At 57.7% G+C, this 16,129-nt stretch overlaps 1 protein-coding gene and 1 non-coding gene across 2 annotated transcripts; both read left to right on the top strand.

The window, feature by feature from the left end:
- Positions 1-390: 390 nt before the first annotated feature.
- TRNAN-GUU (transfer RNA asparagine (anticodon GUU)) lies at positions 391-464 on the top strand. Its single transcript has one exon. It is a non-coding gene; the product is annotated as a tRNA-Asn (tRNA).
- A 9,375-nt stretch (positions 465-9,839) lies between these two features.
- On the top strand, positions 9,840-15,989 carry PCGF2 (polycomb group ring finger 2). The gene is made up of 10 exons (XM_086687165.1): positions 9,840-9,858; positions 10,025-10,176; positions 10,796-10,892; positions 11,192-11,247; positions 11,330-11,380; positions 11,581-11,689; positions 11,882-11,936; positions 12,026-12,124; positions 13,651-13,731; positions 14,275-15,989. Exons 2-10 carry the CDS (start codon positions 10,065-10,067, stop codon positions 14,650-14,652), a joined length of 1,038 nt encoding a protein of 345 aa, XP_086543291.1. The 5' UTR covers positions 9,840-9,858; positions 10,025-10,064; the 3' UTR covers positions 14,653-15,989.
- The last annotated feature ends 140 nt before the right edge of the window (positions 15,990-16,129 follow it).

Raw genomic sequence — 16,129 nt, 5'->3', positions numbered from 1 at the left:
CAAAGGGAGGGCGTCGCGGATGGGCTGCGGCTGCAGGGGTTCAGGTTCAAAGGGGAGGTTTGGAGACCAAACGTGGTTATGCTTTTTGAGACCCCCCTCCCCACGTATCCCCCAAGACTCAGGTCACCCTAAAAAAAGGACGTTTCGGGCTTTTCCATCTTCTTATCTTCCCCTAAGAACGATCCAGAGGAAGCCCCGACTACCCCTCCCAGAACCAATAGAGGAGGGACGTAAAGGTCCCTCCTCCTCCCTTTCCTTGATTGGGACCCTTTCCTTTCTCCCCAGGGCCTGACTGCTTTCGCCCCGATTGCAGGGTTTCCGTTGGATTCCTGCGCCGTCATAGGCTCGCTCCCATTGACTCGGCTCACCGCCACGCTGGCAGTTGTCGCAGTCTCTGTGGCGCAATCGGTTAGCGCGTTCGGCTGTTAACCGAAAGGTTGGTGGTTCGAGCCCACCCAGGGACGCTGCCTTTTTTTTTCTCCCCCCCCCCCCCCTAAAAGAAAAACCTAAGCGGTATCCTCCCAACATCTAAGATGCCAAATTCCGTTTTGAAACGGCAGATGTTTTTATCTATAGCAAGTCAGAGGGTCATTGTGATTGAAAATTCCTTGATGTTCGGTCAATGATGGGATTATTTCTCCAGCACTTTCCTCCACCGCCTACCTCCCACCCCGCCCCCAGGCTGGATTGCAGGAAAGGCAAAGACAGAGGTTTTTGTCTCGCTGTGCAATACGTTTCAGGTTGCATTTTTCGTAGGATTAAGAATGAATTTACAGTGGAGGTGGGACAGTTTTCCATTGTCTGCCTCAATCGATGTTACCCTCTCGAAATACTATGTTTGGAAGGGAAGAAAGTGGCGCCAGAGACAAAGGCAGGAAGAAATTGTGGGATGAAGCAAAAGGTGAGAGACAACAGAGCGGTGATACAGAGAGACAGAAAAGGGAGATGACGGGGAAATAGGTGCGGTGAGTGGAAGGAAGACACCAAGAAAATGGAGGGAAAAGAGAAGCAGTTCATATGCGAAGCCTCCAAAAAAGGAAAACAACAACAACAAAACTATTTTTTCTAGAAATACCGAGCAGTGGGGCAGAGAAGGAGAAACAGAAGCAGAAACTGACAAACGACATTGTCTTGGGGAGAGAGAAGGAGCGAAGGACACAGAGGCAAAGACAGTCATAAAATCTCTAGAGGAGCCACCCTCTCCTGCCCTTGTCATCATCTTCTAGGGGATCTTAATTTCACAGTAGCTCTTGGCATGTGCCAGAAATAATTAATTAGATTTCCCAGCGCTCCTGCCCTCTGGAGGCTTCTAGTCTGTGCCAGACACAGTGATTCTTCTGATGAGAAGTCGTCAGCTAGAGACCCCTGTGAGATCGTACAACTAGCACAGAAGGCAGGGTAAGCATTGGCACCTAATGGCAGCCGGAGGCACATTCCAGGATGAAGAGCTAAGTAAGGGACTCAGGCAGTTCTCTTGGATATCTGGTTTCTCCTCAAGATTGGGCCCAAAGGACACCTCTTGTGAAAACCTTCCCCAGTGCTTACCCACCCTTACCAGGTGCTCACAGGGCTGGTGCGGGCAACCTGGAGGGATACCCAGTGCCATGGAAGCTAATGGGACAGGCTATGTAAACCCACTGGGCCGTGAGCTCCTTGCAGGCTAAAGCCTGGCTCATCAGCTTTAGGTCTCCAGTACCTAGTACAGTATTTCACATTGGTACATGACAGGTGCTTCTTTGTCAAGAGACCAGAGAGCTTCACATGTGAGAAAGATTGGCTCTCAGAAAGTTCTCCTGATAAGTCAGAAAGGCCAGGGAGGTGGGGACTGGTTGCCCAGGATGGAAACGATTAAAACGAAGTTTTAGTGAGTAGTAGGGTGTTCATCCCTCTGTCTTGTGGTTTGCTAGTGACTCTCCTAGGAACGAGTGGATGGACCGGCGTGAGTGTGATGGGCCCCCTAGCTGCAACACTCCGGGATGAAAGGACCAAAGTGCGGATTTATCAGCCCTCCTCCTCCTGGCTGATACCTGTCCCCCACCACCCCCCACTCCGGTACACACACTTGGAAGGCAGCCCTAGGTGCCCCTGTGGATCGTGTGTAGGATGGAGGTCTTCGGGAAGCCCCTACAGGTTTCTCTTGCCCCAGGAATCTTTTAGCAGGAAAGGAGTGACACTCCCTGCTGCGCTCCCCTCCCCACAAGGCAACTGGGGGACAGTAGAGGATGCGCGAGTCTTCCCTGGCAGAATTCGGGTTGCTGTCGACCCACTTGCCCTGGGGACAGTGGGTGTGTCCATGCCAAAAGCCCCCTTTCCAAGAGGGGCGGCAAACTCCTGGTATTCCCGCGTAAGGACAGGGGAGTAGGTGACCGGGCTATCTAACCCCTCCCCGCATCTTCTCCCGCGGGTTCTCCGAGCACCCCCTCTAAGAGGAAATCTCTCCCGCCCATCCTCTTCCTCTCCGCCCCATTTGGCTGCTGTGGGCTGAAGGCTGAAGCTTCTGAGGTCACTTGGCGGCCAATGTCCGCAGGTCTCCTTGTCGCCGGCCAAAGGGTGAAGGCATTCAGTCCAGGGGGGCCCGGCTTCGGGGCGGCTTGAGCTGCGAGCGCTTAAGGAAGCAGGAGGCAGGCGCTACGAAGCTTGCGGAATATTTGTCTCCTAATTTCCTAACTCGAGCCACCCACCGCCAGTGCGCTTAATGGCCCTTCTGGCCGGATAATCAAGCTCTCTGGAGGGACAGACCCGGTGACCATCTCTAATAAATCTTGAATAACGAATAAGCGAATCGACCGTCCTAATGAGGCAGGGCCCGGGTCGTCGCCGTAACGGAGTATCGATTGGCTTTCCCGGCGCCAGCCTCAGCCGCTCCTCCCTGCCTTTCCAAGCCTCCCTCTTCGTTTTCCCCTCCCAGCGGGAGCCACTGGGGACGGGAGCCCGAGCGCTGGGAGGAGCCGGGAGCGACGGTCGGAGGCGGACTGGCACCAGCCGCCTTTGCGCTCGCCCGGCTCCTCCCGCCGCCGGGGCGAGGGAGGCGCACCAACCGCGCAGGGCTCGGAGCGCCCCGGCGAAAAATGCGGGAAGCAGCGCAGGGGAGGAGAAAAAGCGCGGGCCCGCTTTCGGGCCCCGGCGCCTGGTTTTCTAGTCCAGTCGGGCCTCTTGCATTCGAGCGGGTTATTGTGTCCCGGACCGGGAGTGAGTCCCGGTCTTCAGATGGTCTCCCAGCCCAGGTTACGTTCCATTCTTCTCCGCGCGAGCACGCGGGAGGCGCCAGCCTCCACCCCAGCAAACCGACCCCCCCCCCCCCCCCACTCAGACTACCCCCTCGGCCTCTCCCTCCGTCCCCCGGCAGTTCGCTTCCCCCGGGCGCCCTGGCTGGGTCCCGGGCGGTGGCGTTTTAGAGCCAGTGATCCCGCCGCCGAGAGGGGCCAGGGGGGTGGGGAGGACACGCTCTCTTCCCACCGTTGCAGTTGTTAATTTTAAGGGAGTGTCCCTTAGAGTGAATGAAAATACCCTGGACGCGTGGCCGGAGGTGTCGGGTCCCCCGCCGGAACCCAGCGCCCTTTGGTCCAGGCCGTGTAGGACTGCAGAACGAACCACATCTCAGCCCGGTCCCCCTCATTTCACCATTTTCCAGGCGCCCCAGCTTAGAGGCGGGGATCGCAGGGTCAGGGGGTTGGGGGGCACACACACAACTTGGGGGGGGGAGGGTTAATTGCAGAGGTTAACAGAGAAGAGGATACATCCTCCAGGGTCAGGGTCTGTTTGGGAAGAGTGAGGTCGCATCCTAGTTTAGGGGGCCCCGCACCCGGTGTGGGGGCAGCCGCGTTAGCCTCTCCCCCTCCTCCTCTTCCCCTCTCCGCAAACACCCTGAAGGAATGAGGTCACGTGGGTGAGTAGTGGGCGGGACCTACTCTTGTCTGGAGGAAAAAAAGCCATTTTGTACCCCCCCAGCCCCGGTCCCTCCCCTCCCCCCTCCGTCCCCTCCCCTCCCCTCTCTCCCTCCCACCCCAAGCCGCTTTCACAAACTCCTTTCTTACCGTAGGTTTCTCCCCTCCCGCCGCCAGAGCGAGCGACACGGCTGCGGCCCCCCTCCCCCCCTTCCCTCCCTCCCTCCCATCCCCCCCTCCCCGAGACCCACCGGACCCCGAACCCAGGTAAGTGGAGGCAGACTCCCTGTCCTTTCCTTCTCCGCAACTGGAACGGGGCTGGGGGGCCGGTCCATCCCTCCTTACACACCCCTGCGGGAGGGGGAGACTCCGAACCGGGCCTGCTTCTCGCGTCCCCGCCCCACCCCGCCAGCCCCTATCCTAGCTCGCCCCGTCCGCCTTTCTTTCTCCCTTTTCTCTCCCCTTTTCCCTTTCCTCCCTTCCAAGATGGCCGAAATGGATTCCCCCTTTTAGCGATTTGGCGTCTCCCTCGACCACCACCTCTTTGTGCCGCAGCCCCCTCGCAGACCTGCTCCTGAGGTAGCGAGGGGGAGGGTCCGAGGCAGCCACCAGGGCTGTGGGCTGCGCGCGGGGCCGGATCTCTGCCCCCCTCGCCCGCCCCACGAGCCAGAGCGGCCTCTGGCCCTGCCCCACTACCCCTTTCGGTCTGGGGAGGGGTCGCTCTCTGCTTCTTCCGTGGGCACTGGGGCGTCGTGGACGCGCAGGGACTTGAGACCGGGAGGAAAGCGACATGCCTTTTTGATCGCTGCGGGGCCGGGGGAGGGCGCTCCTCCATGCCCGGGTCCCCGGCCTCTCGGGCACCTCCCCCAGCGGGTCCCTTTCCCCCCAGCCCCGGACTGGGCGCCCCGCCCCCTCCCCGAACCACCCGGGCAGAGCCTCTTTCTCCGGAACACCCCTCCTTGGGCTCCGCCGAAAGTTTGACTCTAGGGAAGGTAGGAACGGCCACCCGGTAACTGAGGTCCCTGATCCTCTGACCCAGGCTCCGGGGGAAGCCCGGGAGGAGGGAGTAGAAGGGAGAAGGGGGGAGAGTTATCGCGATATTTCCCATCGCCAGCGGAGGCAGGAGGGGTCTGACCGACTGGCCCCTCTTCCACCGAGGAGCCGGGCTGCCCCCTCCCTCCCCCGGCCCTCCTTCCTCTAGCCCTGAGGGGGTGGGACCTCTTGGCCAGCAGACACCCCTGCCCCTCCTGTCTCCACAGTGGGCCTAGGCATGCCTCTCCCCCTCCCCCACTGCCCCCATCTGCCCAGAATTGCTTCGGATGGCTTGAGGTGGGGAAGGAAGAGGCCTGGGGGTGGTGGATTTGCCTGTAAATATCGTGGAAGTGTTACCCCGCGCTTCTTCCTGGTCTTTGTCTCTTAGAGGAACCCCCACCATACGTATATATGCCTCAGTCTCTCCTGAGCTCCCTGTTGCTTGGGGGGCGAGAGGGGGGGAAGTAGGGGGTTTGTCTCCTGGTTGTCTCCCGCTGTCTTCTGATGCCTCCTTCTCTGGGCCTCTCGCAGTTTGTATCTGTTCCTGAAACTCATTTCTCTTCTTCTCCCCGTCTCCACTCTGTTCCAAGGTGTTAGTACTTGGAGAAGGAGCATAAAGCCGGCTCTGTTGCAGCTTTTGGGTAGGGAGGTTTTCCCAGGGGCTCCCTGGTTTGGAGTTGGAGGTTGTGGCCTTAGAGCTGTCTTTGGAATGAGGCCGGAAACAGACCCCAGGTGAGACCTGGGACTCAGTATCCACCCTGTGTGGCTTGAGTGGAGTTCAAGTTGGAGTCTTTGGGGGTGGGCAGGAGGGCGGGGGGGCTCTCTGCTGCCCCTGGCCTTGCCTGAGAGGTCTAGGTTGATGGAGCTGTTGCCATGGAAATGGAGACAGCCTGAACAGGAAGAGGCTACATCTTTGTGCAGGTCAGATGCCCACCCTACTCCTCCAGCCTCTGGCCCCCCGAGTGGAGGTTGGGAGCTGCACTGCCTTTGTTGCTGGAAGACTTATGTTATAATTTATCCTGGGTGGACCGGGGATGCACAAAAGGTTAGTGTGTATTTCCAGCTCTGGTTTCAGGCAGGGATGTCAGACGGTGTGCTGCTGGGGTGGGTGGGGGTGGCTTATACATCTGGCAAGTGTGGGCCTGGCTCTGGTCTGGCTGTATGTGTGATGGGGTGTGTCTGGCCTGGTGTGTGTGTGTGTGTGTGTGTGTGTGTGTGTGTAGTGTCGTGTCTGTCTGGCCTGGTGTGTTGTGTGAGAGAGATGGAGGGGGTGTGTCTGGCTTTGTGTGCCTCTGTGTATATTCGGCAATGTGTAGCCCTGGGTGTATATTTTGGGTTTTGTCTTTGTTTGATCTTAGGAAGCTGAAGGGGGAGAGCAGAGAGGGGACAATGAGCCCGGCTTCAGGAGACTAGAGGATGTTTTTGACGCCGCTGGCAAGGAGGGGCAGATCCCGGGGTCAAGGATCAGGGAACATCGAGAGGTTGACATTGTCCCCAGGCGGACCCCTGTGCTCCCCCTCCATACACAAATACACAGAGCTTGTGCAGTTGGACCCACACAGCTACCAGAGGAATGCACCTAGTACATTCTGGCTCACTGTGCTTCCATGGAGCCTCAGTTTCTCTAACTGTTCCGTGGAAGTGGGGTGAGGCAATTAGTCTCTGTCCCTCTTCCTACTTCAAGGTGAGAATGTGTGCTGATGGTCATGTTTGGGCCAGACTCTGACCTCCCCCAGAAGGCTCACTGAGCAGTCTTCTAAGGAACCTGGAGTCCTTCTGCCTTCCACCTGCCTGGATGGAGTCAGGCCAGGCTTATTGGTTTCTTAGATGAGAGGGGAGCCTGGCCTGGGTGCCAGTGTGTAGAGAGCACTGGAACAGGAGCCAGGCAGTTTCTACTCCTAGGACTGCCACTGCCTTACTGCATGACCTTAGCTAAGTCACTTCTTTCCGAATTTCTTCATCTGGAAAATGAAAGGATTGGACAAGACGCCTTCTAAGATCCCTTCTACTTCCGCAGTTCTAGGTGTCTGCATGTGACCTTGAGTGACTTTTCCTAAGACCTGGTGATTTTCTAGTGGGGAGTGGGGCTAATTTCACGTGCAGGAAAGGCAGAGCAGAGAATGCTGTCGTGGGGCATCTGAAGGAGCAGAGACCTCTGGGTTATCAAAGACAGCCAGTTTTGCAGAAGAAAATCAAAACAACACAAAACAAAAACAAGAGAGCCCTAAAGTGCAGAGAGCTTCCAGAAAAAGACTGGCTAGAATGGAGAGATGGGGGTGGTCTCTAATTAGTAGGGGCTTTGAAGAAGGGGAAAGACAAAGCTCAGGCTTGAATGGCAAGGAGGAGCTGGCGCTGGGTGCTGACCCAAGCTCCTTTCTTGCCACTGTGGCCAAGACCCGGATCCCCAGGGGCCAGGATGGGCTGCCCAGCCATCATGCCCTTGCAAAGAACAGTGGTTTGGGGACAAAAGGTGTTGAATGACTTGGCTGCAGTTGGGCATGGGGGACAGGGCACAGGTCCACTGTGGTGGTGTCAGTGGGACTGACCTGTTAAGGCCCCCAGAGCTCCACAGAAGCCACTTCCAAATGGCCCTTGGCTCCCTTTTCTGCTTCACGGAACTTCTCTGTCTTTCTCCCTCACGCTGTTTCCCATCTCCCAACCTCTTCCCTAACGTGATGACAGCTAGAAGTCCAGCCACCGTCACCCCTCTTCCGTCTCCTTCCGACGATACACCCGCCAGTTGCAGCTGGGAAGGAATTGGGTGTCAGGTGTGGGGGGCGAACAGTGGGGGAACCAAGCTCCTGTTTACAGTTGTTCTTGGCACCTGCTGGCAGGGCCCTGCAGGTAACCATGGCAATCAGGTGAGGAGCCAATCAGTGCTTCTCCCCACCCCCAGCCCCAGAGGTAGCAGTCTGAGGCCCCTGGGGATAGGGTGGCGGGAGCTGGGAGTGCGGGCGAGGGGGGCCTGCTCTTACACCAGACAAGGAGGAATATTTCTATACAGTCAGCTCCACAGCTCCTTCCTTCTCCCGCGCATCTAGAAAGGAGCTTGAGAGATGATCTTGGCCCGAATTCTCACAAATGCTCACGGAAGTGAGAGGGTAAAGGTCACGGCCCCTTGCCTAGGAACTCCTGCGTGTTGAGGCCACAGTCTACCTGGCAGGAACTGCATGCAAGTTCTTAAGAGCCAGTGTGTGTTGTGAAAATCCAGCCAGTGTGTGAATGAGGTGACTGAGGCAGTGGGAAGCGCCTGTGTGTTTTGTGTGTACGTACGTGTGCGTACGTGAGAGGGAGAGACAGAGCCGGGTGTGAGATGCGCTGATAGCAACCAGCATCGACCAGAATGTGTTGTTTCTGTCTGTGCATGCACACAGAGGTTCATTTGGATACACACACACACACACACATGCACACACGCACAGGTCAAGCAGTCGTACAAAGTAGTTTTGGAAGCCCAGACATCACGTACACATCCAATGGATATTACACACACTCAGCGAGACAGCCACTTGGAGTTTGTTCTCTCCTCTGGATGGTTGTAATAATATTTGGGCATCTTGCCAGGGACAGGGTTACTATGGAAACGACCAAACAGTGGAGTAGCCAGCAAGCCTTCTGCGTAATTGTTAAGGGGGGAACCCTTGCAGGGAGGCCGGCCTAGGCCGCCCTCCTTGGGACAGGAGCCCCTTTCCTTCCTTAGGCCGCTGTGTCTCCGCTGGCTCTCTGGGCTTGCTTGGTCCCCTCTGTCTGCCCTGCAGACTTGGTGTCTCTCCTGCGTGTGGCCTTTGTGTCTGTCTCTCCATCTCTTTGGGTCTCTGGCCAGCCTCTGTTGGCTGTTTGGGTCCTGGCCAAACTCATCCTGGGGTCTCTATAGAAACTGTTGATCCTGGCTGTGAATTTCTGGTCCTAGAAAACCCAATATGGTGGCTTTAGAAATCTCTCTGGAAAGGAGAGAAGGGTGTATGTTGTGAAGGAGTCATTGGGGCTTGGCCACTCTCCCAAGCCCCACGCCTTGGGCTTTTACTCTGGGAAAGAGGAGGGAGGGAGGGAGGGAGGGGCCTTCCCTTCTAGGTGCAGGTTTGGTTTTTATACCGAGAAGTTAGGCATATCAGCCAATTCAGAGTTGGGCTCTGACTGACCTCCCAGGTCCCTGCCAAGGCCTGGCTGGGTGCTCGGGGCTGCTGCAGAGAGAACTTTCTGCCCAGCTTTGGCGGGCATATCTCTGAGAGCCTGTGATGTGTCACTGGACAGCCTGGGGACAGGCAGCCGGAGTGGCAGCAGTGTCCACGTGGAGAAATTGCTGTGTGTGCCTGGGAGGGAGGTCCCGGACTGCGTGTGGGACCGGGGGACTTGCACGGTGGGCCGTCCAGCGGGGACTGTGCAGAAGGGGCAAGAGCAGTCTTTTTTGCCCAGGCTCTTTGCCACTACCTGCAGGGTCAGGGCTGGGGTCAGGCTGGAGCTGCGTGCTCCCAACTTCGGGCGTGTAAGGACCATCCTCCGTGTTTCCTGGCTGAGCGCCATACCTGCATGGCCAGCGTATGGTGGACCTCCAGGGAGCCACTCCGGGCCCAGTCTGGATGTAGAGCTAGGAGGACGAGGTGGTGCGGTGCTCCCTCTAAACCTAGGGTATCCCATGGCCACAGTGTTTCCGGGACTGCCTTCCTGGGGGAAGGGTGATGGGGTGGAAGGAGGGGAGGATGGAGTAGAAAGACCGAGGCAGGGGCCTTGCACCTGGGTAGAGGGGGGTCTAAGTGTCCTCAGCTCCTAGCACTCACTTCAGTGAATGTGGATTGGGATCAGGGACATTTTGAAAAACTCTGTTCTCTTCAATTTTCCTGCCTCCTCTGGAGAGTTGGTCTAACTTCATCTTTCCTCCTGCTCTTGAGATGGAGCCCGATGGTGTCGCTCAAGGTGGCACGCATCTCCAGAGCCCCCGTACCCGGTGAATACTCAAGAGGGGCCAGGAGGAGCCAACCCCATGCACGTAGCCAGTCTGGCCTCGGAGGCAGAGAGCAAAAGCCTTGGGCTTCGGGACAGACGTTGGGTGGTGTGGACTGTGGGAGGGGCTCTTGGGCCTCTGGGTTTCTGATTCCACTTTGATTTCTCAGGGTGACGCTCCCCAGGCCCCCTGCCCCCCACCCCGGCATCATGCATCGGACCACACGGATCAAAATCACAGAGCTGAACCCTCACCTCATGTGTGCCCTCTGCGGGGGGTACTTCATCGACGCCACTACCATCGTGGAGTGCTTGCATTCCTGTGAGTTGGGCAGAGGGGCCGCTGCTCAGGACGGGCAGTCTTTGGCCAGGTTGGAGGGGCACTGCCTGGGGAGGGCAGAGCACAAGGCCCTGCCCTGGAGAGCACGCGCGTCCGTGCACCCCGTGGCGGTCCCTGGCCGCAGAGAGACTCCTGAGGGGCAGGGGGGAGACGGGAGGGGTCAGCCCGGAGGTTTATTTCAGGAGCTTTCACCTACCTGACCCCTCGGTTCCCTCCTCCATCCTCTGGCTGGAGCTGCAGCCCCTGAAGATGCACGTGCCCCCCCACGTGCACACTGGGCTTGGTGGCAGAGGTCCAGGACCCTGGGAGGTGTCCAGCAGGCGGGCTGTTGTTTTGTACTCCATCGGACTTGGGGCTCCCCTTCTGCTTGGTACATGACACTGGCCTGACACCCGCACGCATGCACTCCCACGGCCCCTCCTCCCCCAAGGACGGAGGAGGGGTGAGACCAGGACCACGTTGAGCCTTTGAATGGGCTGAGCTGCGGGGACAAGGTGGAGAGGAAGGGATACCTGAATCTGAGCAGAGGCCGTCGGGGGCTGGTCCTGGATTACGAAGGGGGCTCTGACTCTCCTTTCTTTCTCTACCCCCCACCCCCAAGTCTGCAAAACCTGCATCGTGCGCTACCTGGAGACCAACAAGTACTGCCCCATGTGTGATGTGCAGGTCCACAAAACCAGGCCGCTGCTGAGCATCAGGTGGGCCCGGCACTGTCCCTCCCGCCCATGCGGACTCTCTGGGTCATCTGCCCTCTGTCCCTCAGCCCTCTTTGCATCCTATAGCCAAGGTGGCAGGTGGGGGAGAAGCAAGGCCCCTCCCCTCCCTCTGTGTCGTATCCGGCTTGTCTAGGCTGAGAAGTACTAGAGGGGTAAAGACCGTGCCTCTGGGGACCCTGGTGCCTGTGCCCCGGATCTAAGGAGGGGAGGTGGGAATAAGGGTTTCTGGCTGGGGAGAGCAGGGTGAGGTGGTTGCTGACGGGACTCCATGCTGTTTCCAGATCTGACAAAACCCTGCAAGACATCGTCTATAAACTGGTCCCTGGGCTTTTTAAAGGTATCTACCTCCGTTTCATCCTGCCCCCAGCCCCACGCTTCCCTGCCTAGTGCTCCATCCTCACCCTGCTTTCCTCTTCCAGATGAGATGAAACGACGGCGGGATTTCTATGCAGCATACCCCCTGACTGAAGGTGAGCGTGTTCGCTTGCCTGTTCCCCTGAGCAGGTGGTGCCGCCCTGGGCTGTCCGCCCTGCACGTGCCGCCGCGTCACTGCCCCGGCCCAGAGGATGGTTGTGCTCACCACCCCCCACCGAGCTGTGAGATCCAGGGTCCTTGGTGGGGCTCCTGTCCCCGTCCTAGGCCAGCCCCTCAGCTCTCTCTCCTTCTGCAGTCCCCAATGGCTCCAATGAGGACCGCGGCGAGGTCCTGGAGCAGGAGAAGGGAGCTCTGAGCGACAACGAGATTGTCAGCCTCTCCATCGAGTTCTATGAAGGTGTCAGGCAAGTCTGAGCCACGCCTGGTTTTGGGGGTCCTAGGTCTGGCCCCCTTCCCCTAGCCCTGGCCCCCTTCCCCACCCTGGCCCCCTTCCCCTAGCAGGAGAAGGTGTCTCCAGGAAGGTCTTCTGGATGTGTGTGTTGGGGGATCCTGCCTGCTTCAGGGGTTCCCTAGCTTCATTGTTTCTCCTCCCCCAGGGACCGGGAGGAAAAGAAAGGTCCTCTGGAGAATGGGGATGGGGACAAGGAGAAGGTGAGTGCTGGGGACCTGCCTAGGGGTGGGATGCGGACTGGGAGAGAGTGCCTGGGGCGGACCCCAGCCCTTGGGTGCTTCTCCCTCAGCAGACAGGGGTGCGGTTCCTGCAATGCCCAGCAGCCATGACCGTCATGCATCTCGCCAAGTTTCTTCGCAACAAGATGGATGTGCCCAGCAAATACAAGGTGAGTCCCTGGGCCCTCTCAGAAACTGAGTGCCTGTTGTGTGGCTGCATCTGGCAATCTGTGCATCCCAGCCACTGTTCTGAGCAGGCTGGGTGACACGAGGACCTGCATGGTTGTGTAATTGAGCTGAGTAGAAGGGTAATTGAAACCAAGATTAGGGTGGAGTAGTCTTTGTCTGTTGAAGCCAGTGTGCAGAGATGCACGGGAACCAAGACGGAGTGTACGTGTGTGTGTGTGTGTGTGTGTGCATATGTGTGCACATGTGCATGGTTGCATGTTCAGAACTGTGGCAGAGGTATGTGTGCAGAAATATAGGGGGTTGTCTGGGGCCACCTGGCTGAAGGAAGGCCAGTCTGAAATTCCACTGGAGGTCTTGGACAGCACTTCTCAAATTCGAATACGTCACTGGTTCTCTAAAGATCTTGTTAAAGCATAGATAGGTTCTGCATTTCTAGCAGGTTCCCAGGTGTTGCCAATACTACTGGTCTGTGTACCACACTTTGGGTATCAAGGCTCTAGGACAACGGATCCCAAACTTTGCTGCAGATCAGAATCGTGTGGGAGGCTTTAAAACTTGACTCATGTCATACCAATTAAATCAGAATCTCTGGTGAGATCCAAGCATGTGTTGTTGTTTTTTTTTTTAATTTTTTGTTAATGTTTATTTTTGAGAGGGAGAGACACAGAGCGTGCGTGGGGGGAGGGACAGAGAGAGAGGGGGTGCAGAATCTGAAGCAGGCTCCAGGCTCTGAGCTGTCCTCACAGAGCCTGATAGGGGGCTTGAACTCATGAGCGGCCAGATCATGACCTGAGTTGAAGTCGGACGCTCAACCGACTGAGCCACCCAGCTGCCCCAAGCATGTGTTTTTTTTTTTTTTTTTTTTTTTTTTTTCCAACGTTTTTTATTTTATTTTTGGGACAGAGAGAAACAGAGCATGAACGGGGGAGGGGCAGAGAGAGAGGGAGATACAGCATCGGAAACAGGCTCCAAGCTCCGAGCCATCAGCCCAGAGCCTGACGCGGGGCTCGAACTCACGGACCGCGAGATCGTGACCTGGCTGAAGTCGGACGCTTAACCGACTGCGCCACCCAGGCGCCCCAAGCATGTGTTTTTTTAATGCGTCCAGGGTCATTCCACTGCAGCCTGGGCAAGAGCCAGTGCTCTGCGAGATCTTTCTCACCTGGGCTTTTTCTTTGCCCCCCCCCCCGCCCCCCCTTTATCTCTGGAGGACCTGCCAGAGATTGAGGGATTCAGACAGCTGTGTGGGTGGCGGGAGGCAGGGGTTGTTAATGATGTGGGTATCTTCTCTGGATCCTTCCTTCTCCGTCTGGTGGTCTGGAGTTCGGTTGGGACAAGCCTGACCGGGAAGTCAAACCCACCGCGAAACCCCAAAGTAGTAAGGGAATACCTGCAAGTCCCTCCTCCCCATCGCCCCACTTCCCACCCCTAGCTAGGAGCCTCTCTGCCAAACGGCTGGAGCCTTGAACCTGAACCGGGTAATGGTGTTCTCCATCTCCTCCTCCAGGTGGAGGTTCTATACGAGGACGAGCCACTGAAGGAGTACTACACTCTCATGGACATAGCCTACATCTATCCCTGGCGGCGGGTGAGCTGGGCGGGAGGGTGCAGGGCGGGGCCGGGGCCGGGAGGGGAGCCCTGCAGGGTCTGGCATTGGTCTGTGGCCACAGTGACCACATAGTGACCAGTAATCACGGTTCATGCCTTGTCCCATGAGCTGGGCACGTCCAGGGTGGTCTGCCACAGCAGGCCGGCCGCTTCCGGCCGTCTTCCGATGATGGCCTCCCACACTCTAAAGGGAAAAAGGATCCTTTGGCAGGTGACATGCCCTGATTTGGGGCAGAAAGCAGGGTCGGGTGGCCGTGGAGGAGCGGATGCTGCTTCCTGCCTTCCAGCCTCTCTCCTCTCCGGTCCCTGGCCTTGCACGTTCTGTCTGCCTCTCTGGGTCTTTGTGTGCCCCTGTATCTCTGGCCTTGCTTGGTCAGTCTTGTTTGCCTATCTGCTCCTCTCCAAGGCCCGGACCCCGTTCCTCTATCTGGGCACTGTGGGGTGAGGGTTGGGTAGCTTCCTGGGTGGCCTCTTTCTCCCGACACCCTCCCCTTCACTGCCTCTCTGCCCCCTCTCCCTGCAGAATGGCCCTCTCCCCCTCAAGTATCGGGTCCAGCCGGCCTGCAAGCGGCTCACCTTGCCCACAGCACCCACCCCCTCGGAGGGCACCAACACCAGCGGGGCATCTGAGTGTGAGTCAGTCAGCGACAAGGCTCCCAGCCCTGCCACCCTGCCAGCCACCTCCTCCTCCCTTCCCAGCCCAGCCACCCCCTGCCATGGCTCTCCCAGCTCCCACGGGCCCCCGGCTACCCACCCTACCTCCCCTACTCCCCCTGCGACAGCCAGTGGGGCCACCACAGCTGCCAACGGGGGTACCTCGAACTGCCTGCAGACACCATCTTCCACCAGCAGGGGGCGCAAGATGACTGTCAACGGAGCTCCTGTGCCCCCCTTAACTTGAGGAAAGGGACCCTCTCCCTCCTTTTCCAGCCATGCCTCTCCACCCCTCCACTTTTTCTGGGCCCCTTTTCCACCTCTTCTACTTGCCCCAGCTCCTCCCGCCTTCGGGGTGGGGGGCGGGTTTTATAAATAAATCTATATATATATGTACATAGGAAAAACCAAATATACATACTTATTTTCTATGGACCAACCAGATTAATTTAAATGCCACAGGAAACAAACTTTATGTGTGTGTGTATGTGTGGGGGGTGGAGTGTTCATTTTTAGGGGGTCTTGTGTAATTTGCCCTGCTCTTATTTTGGGGGTGTCTGGCGGTGGACCCGAAGGGCCACTTGAGGCTCAGTTAAAGCTCTACTCCATCCTCCTCTTTCCCAAGGCAGATGGGGTGTTGGGGGAGCCCCACCAGCCCCCAAAGCTTTAGGCACAACTCCAGCCGGCTGTGAACGGGGTCTACCCTCTCTCTTTCCCCATTTTGGCTGCTGTCCGGCCCCACCAGCACCCCTCCCCCCCCCATTGTTGAATGTCCAGAGACTTGCTAAGACAGTGCCTTTTACAAATGCAGTCTATCCCCTGGTTCTGAGGAGTGAGTGGGTGGTGAAGATGGCATCTCCCTTACCTCCTCCTCTTGCAGTGGAAACTTTGTGCAAAGAATAGATAGTTCTGCCATTTTCTTTTTTTTCCTGTGTGTGTGGCCTTTGCATCGTTATCTCGTGGAAGAGAAGATTCGGGCCATGGGAGGCCTCAGCCCTTGAAATTCCACCGTGGCTTTAGCAATGTGAACTGCTTCACCCGGTTCTGCCCCTGCCCCCCACCCCACCCCACCCCACCCCGAAACTCTGACTAGCAAGGCTGGGAGGAAAGTCCCATCTGGGGGCCTGGAGTGCCGTGGAGAGGCGGAGTGGGGCTAACCTCAGACAAGCACAGACCCCAGATTGTGCCAAAGGCCAGCAGCCCTCCAGTCCCCTCCCCACCCCCAGCTGAGGCAGAGTCAAGAAAGAGCGACAGAGGCATCTAAAAGCACAAGAAGACAGAAGCCTGTAGGCTCTGACCTCTGCTCCGTCCCGCGAGGTCAGTGGGCTGCCCCCTGAAGGGCAGACCCCACCAGATTCCTGCCCACCTGTTTTCCCTCCAGTGTACATAGCTCAGATCGGGGAGGAGGTGAGGAGGCTAGACTTCCTTGCAACTTAGGTGTTTGGGGTTGGGAGCGCCCCCCCCCCCCCCCCATCAGGTTTGTCTGTGTTTGCACCTTGTCCTGTGTCTGAGGTGCTGTGACTGTACCCTCCTGCCCTGGGACATTTGTATCTCCTGGCTTTGTAATAAATGCTGCATACTCTCTGGACCTGTAGTTCTTTGGGGGACAGGGAAAGTGGCGGGGGGGTCCTTTGCCCTCCTCCTCGTGTCTCTCGTCTCTGGGCTCAGCCTGCCTTGGGAGACCCCGTATGGAATGAAAGTGAGCTGCTCCCTCCCTATGGCCA

The sequence above is a fragment of the Puma concolor genome, chromosome E1, assembly GCF_028749965.1.
Source record: "Puma concolor isolate L17-30 chromosome E1, mPumCon1.1.hap2, whole genome shotgun sequence".
Lineage (NCBI taxonomy): Eukaryota > Metazoa > Chordata > Mammalia > Carnivora > Felidae > Puma > Puma concolor.
This window is presented reverse-complemented; position numbering and strand designations above follow the sequence as displayed.

Coding starts and splice junctions, on each gene's coding strand:
- PCGF2 (XM_086687165.1), top strand. CDS start 10,065: ATGCATCGGACCACACGGATCAAAATCACAGAGCTGAACCCTCACCTC. Junction 11,248..11,329: donor GGTCCCTGGGCTTTTTAAAG/GTATCTACCTCC, acceptor TTCCTCTTCCAG/ATGAGATGAAACGACGGCGG. Junction 12,125..13,650: donor ATGTGCCCAGCAAATACAAG/GTGAGTCCCTGG, acceptor CTCCTCCTCCAG/GTGGAGGTTCTATACGAGGA.